Consider the following 17,965-nt stretch of genomic DNA (forward strand, 5'->3'; position numbering starts at 1 on the left):
CCTCGAGGGTCGCTGTCCTGCAGGTTTTCCATGTATCCCTGCTCCAACACATCTGGTTTACATTAAATAGATCCAACAGCCAATGAAGTTCTGCACACTAGCTGCGTTTCAAATACCTTATTTTCACGACCATAAGGCGCACCGTACTAAAAGGCTCAGTCTCAGTTATGTGCGCCCTTTCTGTATTTAACACATACATAAGGCGCACCTGACCATAGGGCGCGGGTTTTATTTACCGGTACAATACACGCCCACACTTCCCCCTTTAACATTCTCAATGCACACAAGCATACAAGTATGCCTTTTTAAAAATAGAGCGGGAGCAAAACCGAGTTTGGTTGTGCTTTATTAAGTATTGATTACAAAGTACAAACATTTTTTAATCATCAATCAATCATCAATAGGCGCGGGCATGGTAAAACACACGGATAAAACAAGCACGCACACAAGTGTGCGCATTTAAAAATAGACCAGGACCAAAACGGAGTTTGGTACTCACATTTTTTTACCGGTAATTGTCATCAGTCAAACCCATCAAAGTCCTCATCCTCTGTTTCTGAATTGAACAGCTGCGCTAAATCTCCAGCAAACATGCGTGCTTCACTTTCTTCACTGTCAGAGTCACTTTCCGTGCCGTGCAGCTCCTCTGAAATGATGCCGGCTTTTGCGACAGCGCGGACAGCAGTGCCAGCAGACACGTTAGCCCAAGCGTCTTTCCTCCAACTCGGGCCACCTCGCCTTATGTCCACGGAAACTCAGCTGCGTCTTCTTTACCTGTCGGAGCTCATTTTCCATCTTCCTCCACTTGCGAACCATCGATTCATTAATCTTAAATTCTCTCTCGGCTGCTCGATTTCCACGTTGCTTGGCGTAGTTGATGGCCTTCAGTTTAAACTGTGCTTCATAAACGTGTCTTTTTGCCATTTTCAGGGTTGTTAGAAAAAAGTGTTCTGCATAACGCACATACCTGTTCTTTTATATGCGATCAACGCCCACACTTCACCCTTTAACGTTCTCATGGTGTTCTCTACTACGTCCGATTACAACAACAACAACAACACGCACACAAAGGGCGCACTGCATTATAGGGCGCGCCGCACATTTTGAAGCAAATCTAAGACTTTTATGTGCGCCTTATGGTCGTGAAAATACGGTACATTTTTTTGCAAAATAAAAGCGATATATGTAAATTTTGACAACAATTACGATTGAACACCGTTTAGCCCATTAGCCTTAAGTCTCGTAAAATCTTGTTATTCTCGCGAGATTTTACAAAAATTGCAACTTACGCAAGGCAGCCACGTAGCATTACTTGGGGATTTCTTCTTGCTGCGGAGAATTTTCGAAACTTTTTTTCTCTCATTTTATTTTCTAAAACTCTGAGCTAATCTTCATCTCCTGGACGGGTAAACGTTACCTCCATATGTTACACAAAACCATGATCTTGCTTAGTGTTTTTGCACATTCGTTTGCAGACGAGGCGAATGGGGGGAAGAGGTAGAGGAAGCTGTGGCTCAGGAAGCACTTTGCTCTGGTCTACAGGCACTGCTCAACAGCAAACCATTTTTACTTTTTACCCCTTTAAACTGTTAAAATGATTATTAAAACCTGGAGACTCTAAACAACCGATATCCTGATTTAATCCAAACAATATTAAATTTATTCTTCAGTTTTCTTTTCCGGCCCTGCGATGGACTGGCGAGCTGTCCAGGGTGTACCCTGCCTGTCGCCCAAAGCCAGCTGGGATAGGCTCCAGCTTCCCCGCGACCCTGAATTGGATTAAGCGGTTTAGAAAATGAATGAATAAATGAATGAGTTTTCTTTTCCATATGAGCTTTTTAAAGCTTAGTAACCAGTATGTATCCATTACTGTTCAATAAACTGATTATTTTTAGTTTAAATGTCTGGTTGAACGCAGGAAAAACTTCAGATTTAGTTATTTTAACAGTTTTGTGTGATTTATTATGATATTTATGTAATATAATACAAGTGATTGTGTCATATCACCTTGTATAGATCATTGGATCTGGAACTGAATCTAATAATTGTTGCTACATTGTGACATCGGCAAACAGTGAATTATTATCCATTGACCATATTGAAATTATCTCATACTGTAATCAAACTTGTGATTTACACCCATAATTAGCAGTAGACCAAAGAGTGTGTCTGGTGATGTCAAAGCTTTGTGCTGCTGATAACCTGGCTTGTGTTTGTTCACAGATATGGAACTAGTAAGAGCATAAAAACTGTATTTTCAGACTAAATGCCTATCTGTTTGTTTGAATGTAAAAAAAGACAGAAACTCAAGTTCTTGCACTAAAACTGTGTCAATGTGAATCAATTCTGACTAATTTAAACCCATCAAACTGACTCTATAGGCAGAAATGAAAGGGTTAGGGTTAGGTGGTGGTTCTGCTTCTGGTCTCTACCTGTGGGATGATGGTCAGTTTGGACCTCAGGTCGTGCAAGCCGATCTCTGATATCTTCACATCATCGATGGTGATCTCTCCTGCAGCAGCTTCCAGCAGCCTGAAGAGGCAGAGCGTCATGGAGGACTTACCGGCCCCTGTGCGGCCCACAATGCCAATCTGCATGGAAACAAACAAATGCTGGTGAGTCCATCCTGTCCACCCCACCGCCACAGTTACTCCTGACAGCTGAGAAATACTCCTCCACACCTTCTCTCCTCCTGTAACGTTCAGCGTGATGTTCCTCAGGACGAGGTCCAGACCCTCTCGATACCGAACGCTGTAGTCATTGAACTCCACTTTCCCCTCTGCCGGCCATTCAGGAGGGGGCTTCTTGTCCTCCACCTCCCAGGGGGCCTGTGAGCAGAAACACAGACTTTCTGAACAACTCATCACCCCGCTCGGCTTTCAACACATCTCGTTTGTTGATCACTCTGAAAACATCTAAGCAACGGTGGTGCCAAAGCTTTATTTCACCGCTGGGGCCCATCAGATGCTTTAAAGACAAGTGTTTGCTCACAGAAAGGGTCAAACAAAGTGATGCCTGCTCAGAAAGTACATCGTGTACAGCTGTCTTATGTAACACGGGGGCCCTGGTTGGCCCCAGGTGATCCAACATCTCTGGATCTAGTTACAGTTTATTGGTCTTGTGTTGTTTGAGCTGCTCTGCGGGGTGCTTTTATGGACTGTAGGTAAATTCCAACGTCTTCAGAGCGGTGAGGAACCAGCGCTGCTTTAAAAGTAAACACTGAACTTCAGCTTCCGTGGGAGGTGGACACACTCACCTTCCATTAGTACGTTATATATGCTGAGCAGCTATTTATATTATAGGCATCAATTTGTAAAGAGGAAACGGAGAAAACTACTAAGAATGGCAAACATGGATACATTACAATATAACAAAGCAAAACTTGCGCATTTCTGAAAAAAGAAATATCATTACTCCTGACAGAATGAGTTACACAAATAGTTTTTTCAATTCAACTTTTTTTGTATACGCCACTTCACAACAATGTTGTCACAGGGCACTTTACATACACGAATCAACATACACATAATTTTGAGCCAATTCATACATATCCTATAACAGAAACCAACTGATTGCATCGAGTCATGACTTTGATCCAATCCCCCATCCTGAGCTGCATGAGGCGACAGTGGGAAGGAAAAAACTCCCCTTTAACAGGAAGAAAACTTCCAGCAGACCTCTAAACAGTTAAAAATAAAAACAGTAAAATCAACATTCTTCATTCAGGCTAGGATATGGGACTGTAATTTAAAACCATCTATTCATAAATAAATAAATAGATGGATGGATGGTTTATTCAAATAAGATTAACAGATCTAGATTTCTTCACAAAATCTTGTGTCTTTGTGTGTGTGCAACAAGCGGCAACACCTGGCGGTTAAAAGTGAAGTCTACGCAGAAGTGACAAAAATTGCACTTCCCCCTTTATCCACTAGGGGCTGCGAAACAGAGCAAATCCCCATAGACTCCCATGTTAAAAAGACCAACTTCACAGCAGAAATAAACACGTTTACACCTGGTACAGGAAAAACATTTAAGGTTTAATAGATCAGGTTTATCTTCATTATAACTGAATGTGTCTGTGTGTATTTGTGTGTGTGTGTGTGTGTGTGCGTTTGTGTGTGCGGTGGGGGTCTTGAAATTCAGCAAAGTTAGGGACGTGTTGTTTTAATTGACAGGTACTCAATAACCTACAGCAAAAAGGCAGATTGTACCACAACCACAGTTTTTAGTCGATTATTAGTGTGACTCAGCTTTAGCCCACCTCCCTCCATTAGCTGGTTATCTTTTGTTAGATCCAGGGTTAGCTCGCTTTGGTCTCAATCATCCATCCCCATATTTACTAACCCCCTCTCATATCTACCTCTTTGCCCATTTTTGTATTTTCCAGGAGATGAGATGTGTGACGCTGCCAAGATGGAGACGTTGGGAACCGCACAGTGAGAATGACAATATTATATTGTATATGACAATATTATATTTATATAAAAATCAAAAGTATTGATTTTTATCAAACAACCGACCTTCACTGATGAGGCAGACTTTTATTCCTTTATTCATCTTCTTCATAAAGATCAGCGTTTTTATTTATTCTGCTGTGAAATGTAGATCCTCTGGTCCTATTCAGTAAGTTTATGTCAAGCATGCAAAAGTGTTCAGTGTTGATGACTAGTAAAGAAAAATTGCAGCATATTGTCTTGCTTATAGTATCCTGCTGCTGTCACTTCAGTCCATCAGCATGGTGTACATGCAGGAGAAGGCGAGATTAGTGCTAGGGCTGAGAGAGTCTACCGACCAGATGGTAAGGAAAGCCAATGCCAAGGTTCCTACTGGTCGAAAGTGGAGTGCCCAAGTCGAGGTTAAACAAGATGTGAGGAGGTTGAAACACAGAGAGATCATGGGCAGAGTCCAAGAAGGAGGAGCAGGTCTAGGATGGGGAGACATGCCACAATTCTGGTCCAAGGCCAGTTGCAAGGAAAGGAAGAAGATGGTAAAGGCGGAGGTGACGAAGATGAAAGAGGAGCGCTATAAGATCAAAGCCATGTCACAGGGCTGACAAAGGAAGCAAGACAACTTGGGAGGGAGTTATCAGTCGAAACATCAGTTTGCCCGACCCGTGGAAGATCCCACAGGCAACCTTTGACACGCTTCTCTGCCCTCGGAACCTCCCCCAGTGGTTTGGGAACGAGAAATTCTGCTCAGTCTGCAATGATCACAATGCAAGCCTCTCGCATATCCTGTCAGGCTGCAAGATCACGCTCTCCCAGAGACGCTACAGATGGTGCCATGACCAGGTGCTGAGGAAGCTGGTCGAGGTGCTGGAAGGATGCGTTCGGGGCAGTAATCAGCTACCAGCAGCAGATAACATCAGCTTTGTCACAGAAGGAGGAGGGCCAAGGCCCACTAGGCCAGGAGAGAGACCAAGGCTTTTTTCTTCCCTGGTCAGGAGTGGGACACGAGGGTAGACCTCAACCGACAGGTCCAACTTCCAACCACGATTACCTCCACACTTCTTCGCCCTGACGTTGTATGGTACAAAACAGCAAAAGCAGTGTACCTCATCATACTCACAGTTCCATCAGAGGATGAGATTGATGTTACATTTGAGCGCAAGAGGGTAAAGTATGCAGAACTGGCTGCTGAGTGTCAGGAGGTTGGCTGGAAGACTTCCATCTACCCAGTGGAGGTTAGCTGCTGCGGCTTTGTGGGGCTGTCAATGGCGCGGCAGCTGAGAGGCAAGGGGGAAACTGACGAAAGCTATGAAAGAGCTTTCCGAGGAGGTGGAAAAAGGCAGCTTCTGGCTCCAGCTCAGAAGGAAGGACAGGAACTGGGGAATAAACCCCTAACCCCAACAACAACCACAGGGGGTAACAGCCACCAGCTGCAGGGGGTGTCAGGGAGACATCCCTTAACTGCCCCGCCACCAGGAGATGTTCCAGGATTAAAGGGGCAAAACATCTCTGAACGGTTCCTGGCTGATGACCCTGATGCCGACCCTGTTGCCGACCAACCCATGGGCACCAGAGGAGGTGCAACAGGAAGCAATGACTAAGCAGGAACTTTCACATTTCTGTATCTCAATTCTGATATATCGCAATATATAATATTGTTGGCCCATATTGTGATGCATATCGTATCGCCAGATTTTTGCCAATAGACACCCCTACTCATGAAGGCTCCATTATGTAAAGTGTAAAATGTATACCTGTATATCTGATTTATTTCTGAATCAGTTACCTCTGTCTTGGTCTCTGAGTACTCCTTCACTCTCTCCACTGCGACTATGTTGTTCTCTAGATCAGAAGTCATCCGCACCATCCAGTTCAGAGACATGGTCACCTGTTCAAACAACACAGTTTAGTGCGTCTGAGACACGGACTGAGATTAGTGAACGACCACAGAAGGTTCACATCACAGCGGTCAGTTACCTGTAGAGCATAGGACACCGACAGACCCACGAGACCCGGATTCAGACTCTCCTTTCCAGTCACAGCAAACAGAGCAGCGAACAACACGATGCAGTTCCCGATGAACTCAATACGAACTCCGAGCCACCTGTGGGACAGCAGGGTCCGGTTAGAGGAAGTCGCTTCTTGTGGGGAAACAAGGATCTCAGAGTGCAGAAGAGTGTGAAAGTGCTTATTTATTAGTGATGAAGGCTGTTTTAAAAGGTCCCATATCATACACTCTTTGAAAAATTTAATATGGATGTCTGAGGTCCAACAACAACGTTCTCAAGGTGGAGTATCCCAATTTAGCCATTCAACTTTAGCCATTCCAAAAGTTACTCTAGTGAACTCTACTGAGCTCTACTGTGAACAGGCTGTTTCTTCCTGTCCATGCCCACTCCACACCCCTGTATGGAAGAAGATGCAGCCTTTGCTGGTGCCCACTCAGTGAGTGTTAGAGGGCAAGCTTAGCTAGCGGGGGGTGGGGGTTTATTTCCCAAAGGTGGAAAGATCTCTGACTCCCCCATTTGACTACACATTTTCTAAGAAGTGGATCAACTAAGTGAGAGAGGTGGAGAATTGTTCTGATTAGCCTTAGACACACGACATGTGACTGTTAGAAAACCTTTCCTAAGAGAATCTGGCATAATATGGGATCTTTGAAGAAAAAGCCCCACTAAGCAAATATGACATGAGATTATGTTGATAAATCGGTTATTTTGAACACCAAGGCAGTGTTTGATAACAACAGCATTTTACTGATGGGAATACAAACAAGTGTGTAGAAGATGATGTGTGAAACATGGCAGCTCTGTGGTCCGGTGATTATTGTTTTTACATTTTGTATCTTTTAGCTTCGGTACTCAGCCACCAGCTGGAGGATTCATTTACATCTTGGATCTTCCAATGTTGCAGTGTCTTTTTAATATAAAATGCTGTTAAAGTACTTGTTTTTCTGTTTTATTGTAGCTAAAAAAAAAACCTGTTTACAAAGTCTACACAAGAGTTATGTTGAGATATTTACTGACTGCAAGATGTCCAGGTCTCAAATCATCATCTCGCCACCACTGTGCTTCAGCTATTTTGATATGTTGGTGCTGATCTGCTGTGTTTGTTTGTTTTTTTCCAAACATGCTGCTGTTTACTCTGACTCAACATCTCCACTTTGGTCTGTTCAAACGACAAGGTTCCAGAAGTCTTGTGGTTTGTTCAAATAGACTTTATAAACTCTTTTTGTTTGAGAGAGAGAGAAGATATTTTGTTTGGTTCTCCTTCCAAACAAGCCGTACTTTGTCAATCTTTTCTTAATTGTACTATTTACCATGCTAACTGAGGCCTGGAGAGTCTGAGATGTAGTTCTTCCAGTTTGTCTAAAGACTGCTCGGTCTGACCTTGGTCTTAGATGTAGAATGATGGACTCCAGATAGTTTAAAGCCTCTATAAGACCACTGCTGATGTCTTTCCTCCTTGTGTTAAACAATTTAATGCTATGGGCCACCAAACTCTCAAAATGTCTGTTTTTACAGATTCTCCTTTTTCAATGATGATTGAAAGTTGATCAGGTAGATTTGGTCAGCAGCACCTGGCTCCTACAGACTCTCTCATTACTTTAACTGAGAAAGACGAAGGGCACAATCACATTCGCCTTTTTGGTTAGAATCCTAGTCCGTTTGTCTGGAAAGTATACTTTGTTTGGGGAAAAATGTACCAAACAAATGCTGATTTGGATCACAGAAGTGGACCCTGTCCGCCTACAAATGCAGGTCTCAGTAGGTATCAGCGTGACCAAATACAGGAAGCGGACTACGAAAGAAACATCACTTCCTGCATTTGGCGTAGTGTTGCATTGTGGGTAGTGATGGCGCGAAGAGTCCTCTGCCTCATCTGTTCATACTGCGTCCATTGTTGCAGTGTATTTCTGCAGTATACTTGCACAATACAAAATAAAACCTAAAACAGCAATAGTTTTGTCTCCCTGTTTAACTCGTAGGAGGAGGAAACAAAGTTGTCTTCTTCACGCGGGTCTTGTCATCTCTTTTGCTAAATACCAGTGCAGCGCCACCTTTGGTGGGAATGGAGACATATTATTCTGATGGTTTGGCTCGTTTGACCAAAGTGCACCACAAATACGTTCTCCGTCCGTATGGCTACACCCCCTACAACTGAGTCGAGCCCCCAGTCGGAGTCTGGCAGACTGTCTTGATGTGAATGCACCCTACATAATATGTAAGATCCTAAACATCTCCATGGCAATAGTGGCTGCGTACAGAATAACTTTTTTTTTTTTTTTTTTAAAGTATTTTTAAGAAAACTGGAGCACAGAGCTGCCATACATCTGAGCAGAGGCAGGACACTTACCTGTTGGACACTATACCAGGGTAGCAACTCTTTTGGTTCTCATCCACTTTCATATCACTCATCAGAACAAAGGCATTGTGTCTGTTATAGGCTCGGATTACACTAGAGCCTGAGATGGTCTCAGAGAAATGGGAGTAAATGGGAGAGCGGCTGACCGACTCCAGACGCTTAAGCTGCCGAGACGTTGCAACGTAAAATCTCTACAGCCGTTGAGGAGGGGAAGAGAAACAAACACAAGGTTATAACCTGACACAAACACACAGACATGTCAAAATATGCTGCACAGATATGAACATGCACACACACACACACACACTCAAACACACAGAGTAATAAAAAAAAAAAAAAAAGCTTGTGTGAACAAAACACCTGCAGACACATTTGATAACAAACTTTGGGATTGTTGATTAGATGCCAGATCATGTTTCCAGCCAACATCGGTGGACTGAGATGCTGTAATATTAGCAGCTGCCAGCACTGGGGGTTTTCCGCTGCAGGTGGTTTGTTTTTTTATCACACATATATCGTCATTAAAGCCAAATTTATAGTCTAATAAAGACAATTATTCCAAAGCATTAGAAGCTTGAGGCAACAGTTGTGTTTTCTTTAGTCCATGTAGTGTTAATATGCACAAATCCAACGTGTCATGCAGTGGAGAGACGGCCATGCAGGGTGGATGCCATGACAAAGCAGCAGCACATGTTAGTAAATCTGATGTTAGTTTGGGGGTCCAGTTAGAATCACAAAGGACCTCCCTGTCATGAAAACCTGCGCAAGTTTCTGATGAAGGTCTGATAGAGACGATCCTTCTGACTGTCATTAGATCTAAATAAAAAAAAAAAAAAACATCTGAAAGTTTGAAGGGTTTTCTTCAAGACTTTGATGTTACCAACTATAATCACACGTCCAAAAGCCACCAGCTGATTAGAAAGAAAATCCCCATTTTCAATAATAAATCTAAATTAAATCACCAGATTTAATTTTTTTTTTTTAGCAATATTTCATCTTGATTTGGAATTTACTGTAAGATTAGTAAATACAGAAATGGAGTCATTAAACCCTCCCAAAGTTCCATCATTAACTAGTTTTCTACCTACAACAACCAAGAAAACTGAGCTGCTCATGAGGCAGAAATATTCCCCTCAATGCTCTGAAGTTTCTGCAGCCAGTAGACTCAGATCAGGCCTGTGGCATTGTCCCAATTCAGGGTCTGGGACTTCGAAGTAAGGATTCGTCAGCTGCGTACGTCAATGTGGCGCGCCAAGTTCAGGCTCAAGCTAAAGGCTCCTTCAAATCTGCTCCAGATTAATTTAAAACAAAGACTACAAGCGATGCATTATTCGCTTATCTTGCAAAATTCATTGCGATGGAAAAGAATTAGCAGCTGAGTGCCTTTGTGGTACCTACACACACACTGTTATTTTTTATGTATGTACTATGGCTGTGATGATATGCTTTTGCCCCGATTCGATTCCGATTTTTTTGGGTGCCGATTAGATTTGAATTGTGATTCTCACGATTCCTTGATATTGCTGATTTTTGTAGATTAAAAAAAAAATGTACAAAACTTTTTTTTGCTCGTCATTTTTCTACATTTCAATTAGGAAGAAAAACACAGTAGTCAGACCATCGTTCTGCTGCTGTAATGCTATATTATATAGGACAAGTAAAAAGATCAATAAAAATGACAAAAATTTTATAATGGATTATTTTTATTTATTTGAAAAAAAGTTTTTTCTCGACAAAAAAATCTATTTTACAATTGTGTATTTTTTGTGATTTTTTCGATTCGTTTTCCCACCCCTAGTATGTACACACATATTTGTGCCAGCAGACAAACTGGGAAGGCAGCTGCCTTGTCTCCAGTAATCCCAAATGAATTTAATAACATGCACCTAACAAGGATTACTTTTTACTGAAGTTAACGTCAGCTTGACAGGATGAACTGACAGTCAGAGGAGAGCTCGTCTGGGCCGACTCTTCCACATGTTTGTAATTTAGACACACAGGAAAATGAAAATAGATAAAATTAAAATGACTGGCACCATTTTCTGTCATTTTAAAAAGCATTTTCATGTTTTATGTCCAAGAATGGGATCGGTAATTAGATGAACTTGGCATGTGTAGTTGCTGGACAACGGAGGAGTGGAGCACTATGGGTAATTCTTCGGTAGGGTATCTCATTTCACTAACGGTACGCACACTTTGGAGCGGCAGACTACGTAGAACACTTAGTAGCCTACGCACCTTTCATACTTCAAAGTGTGCGGACCATAAATTAGGACAGAGCTTGTGACACGGAGAGTAAAGTAGTGTTTACTGATCGTTTGTAGTTACGTGACGTTGTTACATTTGTTGCACGTGGCATGAAGTGGTGGTCAACGTGGGCTGTTGTAAACCAGAATGGTAAACGTATTCTTGATCTATGGGAAATGTTTTACATTAGTACATGTGGTGTTTGTGGTCCAGAACGCGGTAGCTTGTCTTTCAACCCAAATAGTGTCGTTAAACACCAACACCAACTGGGTTAAAAGTTGAACTCCAACACCAACTGGGTTAAAAGACAGGCTACAGCGTTCTGGACCACAAACACAACATGTACAGTTAGTGTTGGTTAAACACCAACATCAACGTGTCAGGGTTGTGACTAAAATAGTTTGAGAACTATTGTTGTGACCGACACATCCAGGCATGACCATATCATCCCCAGTGTTGTTATCGCCATTCTAATGTTGGTTTTTAAGGCCTTAACGGCCTTTCTCTATCTAAACTCAGAAATTCTTTGGGTACATTCACTCTGGTGCTGTTTGGTCTGTTTTAAAAATACCTTGATCAACTTCCATGAACAGTGAGGTGTGCTTGGAGTAGTGTGAACACTCATTCATACACTGGTGTGGACTAAAGACGCAAACTCTGGTTCGCTTAACAACTGAGAGTCTTCATTTCACACATGAACAGTCCTGTACACGTACGGTGCTGTGAAGTTTTTGCCTCTGGGGGAAAAAAATCATCCTGTACAGAACTGGACCTGTTGGTAGAAACGTGGTGTAATGAACTAAGACCACTGGTTTTCAAGCAAACCAGAATTATTTTCTTTGATATGCATCAAAGTGAGAATGATCATTTTTAAAATGCTCCACAGAAATCAGACTATACGTCAAAGCAGGTTATTTCAAAGTGGACCAAATAGCACCAATGCACCCTTAATTACACGTGTTTATCTTGTTTGCCTGGTGTCTTTTTAATTTGTTTGAAGTACAGCTTTTGCATAAGCTCAGCTATTATTGCTATGCATTCACAAGCTACACTGTGGGAGCTACCAGTAGGGGCAGTGTTGAGACTTAATAGGATGCAAAACTGCAGAGTCGATAGCCGCGAAAATCCTTTAAAGTTGCAAAGACAAAACCAGGCATGATTTGATTTAGAGTTGTTAACGTTGTTAACTGGCTAAAAACTGCGGTTGTTTTACATTCTTCTTACTTGAAGCGGGGGATCGGATACCTGTCAATCAAAAGGACATGCCCCTAAATATGCTGAATTTTGAGATTAAAATACTTTTAAACGGGATAATTAGAAAAAAATTCACTCCCCCCACAGTTTTCATGAAGGTAAACCTGACCCATTAAACTGAAAATAGATTTTTGAACCACGCCGTAAACATATTTCTGCTGTGAAGTTGGTCTTTTTAACATGGGAGTCTATGGGGATTTGCTCTGTTTTGCAGCCCCCTAGTGGATGAAGGGGGAACTGCAGTTTTATGCACTTCCGCATATGCTTCACTTTTAACCGCCGGAGGCTCCGTCCATCTTTCATATACGGTCTATGGTATACACACATACTGTGTGAAGTAATTAAAATCCTTGTTGCATTAGATGCACTAACAGATTGAAGCATGCTTATGACTGGAAGAGTTTTGCCACCATCCACAGGCTTCACTTTTAACCACCGGCAGTTGTCGCTTAGATTGACCACCACTTCATTCATGTGACTGAATGCAAACAACTGCCAGCGATGCTGAGAAAATAATGCAACCAGCTTTGTTTTGACTGTAAATATAACGTCTTCGAGCACGTAGAAAGAAAGATCAGTGAAATTATTTCTGCCTTCAGACCAGCTCTGCTTCCAACAAATGACTGTATTCAACAAAACCCTAAACCTGTACTCAGACCTGACAGGAAAGACTAACTAAAGGGTTAAAGTCTGTCTTTGGTGACCAGGCACTTATCTGACAAATATTCTGCACTCAGAGGAAAGGCTGTACAAATGAACAAATAAATAATCTGATTCTGATCATAAAATCCTCATCTTACCAAAGAAATAAGTTCATGCTGTACATTCAGCTGCAAAAACATTTAACACTTGATTAGCACTTTCAGCTTCAACGCTTTTAAATCTGACCAAATCAAACTGGAAATTTTCCATTTCTAGAATAATTTTCTAATCTATCTTAAATCCAACATAGGCAGATTACAGCAAAGAGCAAACTCCATTCTGATTTATCAGCTAAAATAAACAGTTCCCATGGCAACGGGACGCAGATTTGTTTCTCAACAGGTTTTATATGTAATTTAATGTACTTACTGTGCAAAAGGTTCAGTTTTAGTTCAGGCTGTCAACTTTCTTTTACCGACTGAACACTGAAAAGAAGTTGTTATATTGTGATTAGATTTGTTTTAATCAAATGTAAATAATTGACTAATCTCTAAATCCACTTACTGGCTTGTAAGGTGATTATTAAATTACTGATTTTCAGTTTTAATTTTATTTATCTGCACTTGTTTCCCGTTTTATTTAATCAGGAATATATAATCAGGAACAGGGATGTCGCAATTACTTGATTTCACAATATAAAACTCCTTAATGTTGCCCCTTTCCATAAGCGAGCCTGTCTGAAACGTATAGGCAGACCAGTTCAACTTCCACATGGATGGAAACAAAGCTAGAGAACATCCACGTGTTGTCGTTTGTGTTGAAGAAGAAGCATGTCTCAGTGGGAAAGTATGGCAGAAGAATAATTATTCTCCCAAAACCAATGGATCAAGTCGCTCTTGTTGGATTTTTTTGATTACACAGAAGGATGACTAACAAGTCACTGTGGAGGACGGCTCATAAATGGGGAAAGCCACCAGCTTTTTACGCTGAAGCAGTAAAAGTAGCATTCACATTAAATGTAATTTTAAGTGTGTATGACTCTGGTTGGTTTATGATACAACGCAACAAATTAAGAAGCGTTCACAGAACGTTAAATTATATTGATAAGAAAAACAAAAAACTCTCGAACCTTTAATGTAACTGACTTGTGACTGATTTTGTGGTGTTTTTTTGTGGTCAGTGTGCAACAATCTGTAGAAAAGTGTATTTAATTCCAAATATCTGGTGTTTTATTCCTCTTTTCCCTATTCCAGTGTTATATATGTCTTATGACATGCAGTGTGGCGGTCAAAGCTCGCTACATGTTTACTGTGATTCTACATTTTTGACTCAAGTTCTAAATAAATGTTCAAAACCATTTTAATACTGTTGTTTCCAGAGAAAAGTCCAGTTTCTCTGAGAGAAATCCAGAATTAATATTTATTTATACGGAGCAGGCGGGATTTATATGGAATGGAGCTTCTTGTTAACTTTGCTCTGTTTCAATATCATTTTGTTATGTTGGCATCAGAAGATATAAATAAATCAAACTTAAAGAAGCATTACGTAACTTTTTTACCTTAAAACTCCGCCTCCCAGACTCGTTCGATGACACAGTTACATCTATCATGTGCATTTCTAGATCCACTGCTACCCAGCAGCGTCCCGAGGCTGAGAAACCGAACTATACAACTTTTACATCCGTGACATAACGTGACGTTTTGCTGCACGGTGTAGTAAGGAACTAACTGTTTTGAACACGCAACGTCGCTGATTCAGCAAAAAATTGCAACAAGATTAAAAGGGAGAAAGGGACGAAACAAGAGTCATAATAAGATAATCTTCTGCTGGCTGGAGAGAGCTAACAAGTGAGGCTGGATGCGAGATGGATGCCGGACTAGCCGCCATTGGGGGGGCGCGTGATGGGAAAATGGCAAAAGTTCTGTAATGTGTCTCAAAAGAGAAATTTGCAGAATAATCGTGATATTTTCGCTCACAATTATCATACTAATAAAATCTATAATTGTGACATCCCTAATCGAGGACCACATCCTGGAATAATCTGGGACTCAGAGCATCAACTGCATCAGAAAATACAAATTTGGGCAAAGAGGTGGAGCTGAGAGGGGAGCCTTGAGCGTCATGGTGGATGATTGACATCGAGCGAACTCCGAGATTTCTGTAGCTAAAAGCTAACCCCAAGATAACTGGAGCTAACCAGCTAACGGAGGTAAGCGGGCTAAAGCTAAGTCCCGTTGTTAACCAGCTAAAAACCATGGTTGTTCTACGTTCTTCTTACTTGAAGTGGGAGATTGGTACCTGTCAATCAAAAGGACACACCCCTAAATATGCCAAACTTTGAGATTAAATTACTTTTAAACGGGTGAGTTAGAAAAAAATTCACTCCCTCCACAGTTGTCATGAAGGTAAACCTGACCTATTATCCAAAAATGGATTTTTGTTCCAGGCTGTAAACATGTTTATTTCTGCTGTGAAGTTGGTCTTTTTAACATGGGGATTTGCTCTGTTGTGCAGCCCCTAGTGGATGAAGGGGGAACTGCAGTTTTATGCACTTCCGCATAGGCTTCACTTTTAACTGCTAGAGGTTGCCGCTTGGTATCAATATAATTCTTGTTGCTTTGAAGCCCACTGAATTGCACAGTTTTAAGTAAAGCTAGCTCAGCATGTTAATGCTGCTAGCTCGTGTCTGATCTGCGCCTACACAGCCACGGCAGGACTATGGCTACTTAGCAGCGATAACAGCTACACTCTACCTACAGCTCTAAAACAGCAGACATCAGTTCTTCAAACACATGCAGAGCTCTACCAACACACTCACTCCACAACACTCTCAGCCATGCATGTTGTATTAATGAGTTAGCGGACTTGTTGCCTATTTACCTGAACCCACCAATAGAACACCATTAACGGGGCTACCACTATGAGGAACATTGGGGTGAGGGCAGAGCATATGAGCAGCACATTCAGTGTGTACCAGAAAGTGCGCATCCATATGTCAATATTGTCAGGGATGTGGGAGTCTATAGCATCCACGTCTTTGCTGAAGCGGTTTAGTAACCGCCCAGTCGGGGTGCTCTCGAAGAAGGTCTGCGGAGCTCGCAGGACCCCCTGAAGTAAGTTGCAGTGCGTGAGCTTGGCTGCCCGCAGCATACTGTAGGACCGGCACAACAAGCAGTTAACCAAAGTCAGCACACCTGCGAGAAGAGGGGGGTGGGGGTGGGGGTGGGGTTGATTGTGACAACACAACAACACCTGCGTTAAAAAGATAAACACCGGTTCTGACTGATCAAACAGCTTCAATAGACTGATGAAGGTGGAAACAAGACACAGTTGGGTTTTTCTTTCCCTCTTGGTTTTTAGAGACACGTTTTACCACATGTTCTTTCAGCAGTTTGCTGAATGTCTGATTTTCACTCAGAGAAAGAGTCTATCAGCTCCGCCTGTCGCTGTAATAACACAAAGTCTCACTCTGCACTAGTTTATACAAAGCAGATTTGTTTCTTAGAAATTAAACTGGTTTATATGTGTTAACTGCACAAACTGCATGTACTTTATAATGTTCAGACTGGAGATGCAAACAAACACAAATCTAAACTGCACTGGACTCTAATCTTTGTGAGTAAACAGGTTTGTGTCATTCCTATAAACCCACTGTCCACTTCATCAGGTCCACTATTCAGGGCCATGAATCATGGTCAGAGCTTTTCTTCACTGGTTGACAACGTGTTCAGCAAACCTACAGCATCATCATCATCCCACTCAGATGGTTTGTCCTAGTGGGACTGTAAAGTCAGGCTCAATAAAGTCCAGAAAAACTTCAAAATCCTTCAACTTAACTTAGAGTTAGTATGTCTTTTTTAACTATATCTTTAAGGTAAGATCCATAATAAGCTTAGTTTGTCTGGTAGGAAGCTGCTACAGACTGCTGATGTGTGGATGGACCTTCGCTCTGACATGACTGTTTGGTGTTGGTAGACTGATGATACGCCAGCTTTACCTGCAGAGGTTCAACTGGATTTCCTTTTGTCTTTATTTTCCTTAAAGAGATCTACATCGAATTTTTGCTGGTTTATTTCTGCTTGTTTCTTGTCTCCATCAAGAGTGAAACAGTGAAGCTTTATTCTGTTGATGGTGAACTGACGTCACCATGTGGTAGAAGTAACACGTCACTATCAAGAGTTGGTTAAAGCAACACGGCTGCATATGGAGACGATGGTTGCATAAACCATTTCATACCTCAGTCACTCCTCACCTGTGACCTTGTTCAGGCTAATATTAGAGTAATGCAGTGGATGCACATGTAGCCAATGACGATTTCATTGTTTCTGAACTGAACAGTTAAGCTGAAAATATATTTCTATCTTTCTGATCAGGAATGATTAATCTATTTCTGAACACACGAAGCTTTAAGCTGTCGTTAAACCAAACCTTCAGCCTTATCTTAACATCCAGACTCCACATACTGATGTACGCTAGCTTTACTGGAGGAAAATAAAAACTGCTTCTCTTTGGATCTAATCAACCAACTATGATGCTCTATGTTACCATGACAACAGTTTCCTTACCTACAAAGGCAATATTCTGCACAACAGTAGTGACAAAACCAACCCCACAGGAATCTCTGATGCAGTAGCAATAACAGGACTAGCAACCAAGAACGTAGAGATTTTGCCCATTTTAAATATAAATAAGCCACATAATTACGTCATAAGTTGCAAATAATGTTATTATATCTAATTTATAAGAGCAAACTGCACAAAAACTTCTACTGATGTCTTATAAATGCAGTCTTATTTATGTATTATGACATTAGTAACTGCAGGTATTACACTTTTAAAGGTTTGTTATGCTAGGTCTATAACCAACCCTTAAACAATCATTTATTACATTAATAAATGTGACTTATTATGTTAAAAAGGTCAAAGTTATTACATTAGAGGCTGTTATTACACACTTGTCTGCTACAAACAAGTCCAGACCCATTGAAACTGGTTAAACCGGTCCAC

The 17,965-nt window shown here is 41.4% G+C and overlaps 1 protein-coding gene across 1 annotated transcript in view; it reads right to left on the reverse strand.

The window, feature by feature from the left end:
* abcc3 (ATP-binding cassette, sub-family C (CFTR/MRP), member 3) overlaps positions 1 to 17,965 on the reverse strand; it is a 101,400-nt gene that overhangs the window by 8,379 nt on the left and 75,056 nt on the right. The window contains exons 23-28 of the mRNA XM_079261396.1: positions 15,840 to 16,153; positions 8,808 to 9,007; positions 6,429 to 6,555; positions 6,238 to 6,339; positions 2,682 to 2,828; positions 2,433 to 2,591 (exon numbers count right to left, since the gene is read on the reverse strand). Coding sequence (XP_079117522.1) covers positions 2,433 to 2,591; positions 2,682 to 2,828; positions 6,238 to 6,339; positions 6,429 to 6,555; positions 8,808 to 9,007; positions 15,840 to 16,153 — 1,049 coding nt within the window. The remainder of the gene's footprint in view (positions 1 to 2,432; positions 2,592 to 2,681; positions 2,829 to 6,237; positions 6,340 to 6,428; positions 6,556 to 8,807; positions 9,008 to 15,839; positions 16,154 to 17,965) is intronic.

Source organism: Telmatherina bonti (assembly GCF_933228915.1).
Source record: "Telmatherina bonti genome assembly, chromosome: 21".
NCBI lineage: Eukaryota > Metazoa > Chordata > Actinopteri > Atheriniformes > Telmatherinidae > Telmatherina > Telmatherina bonti.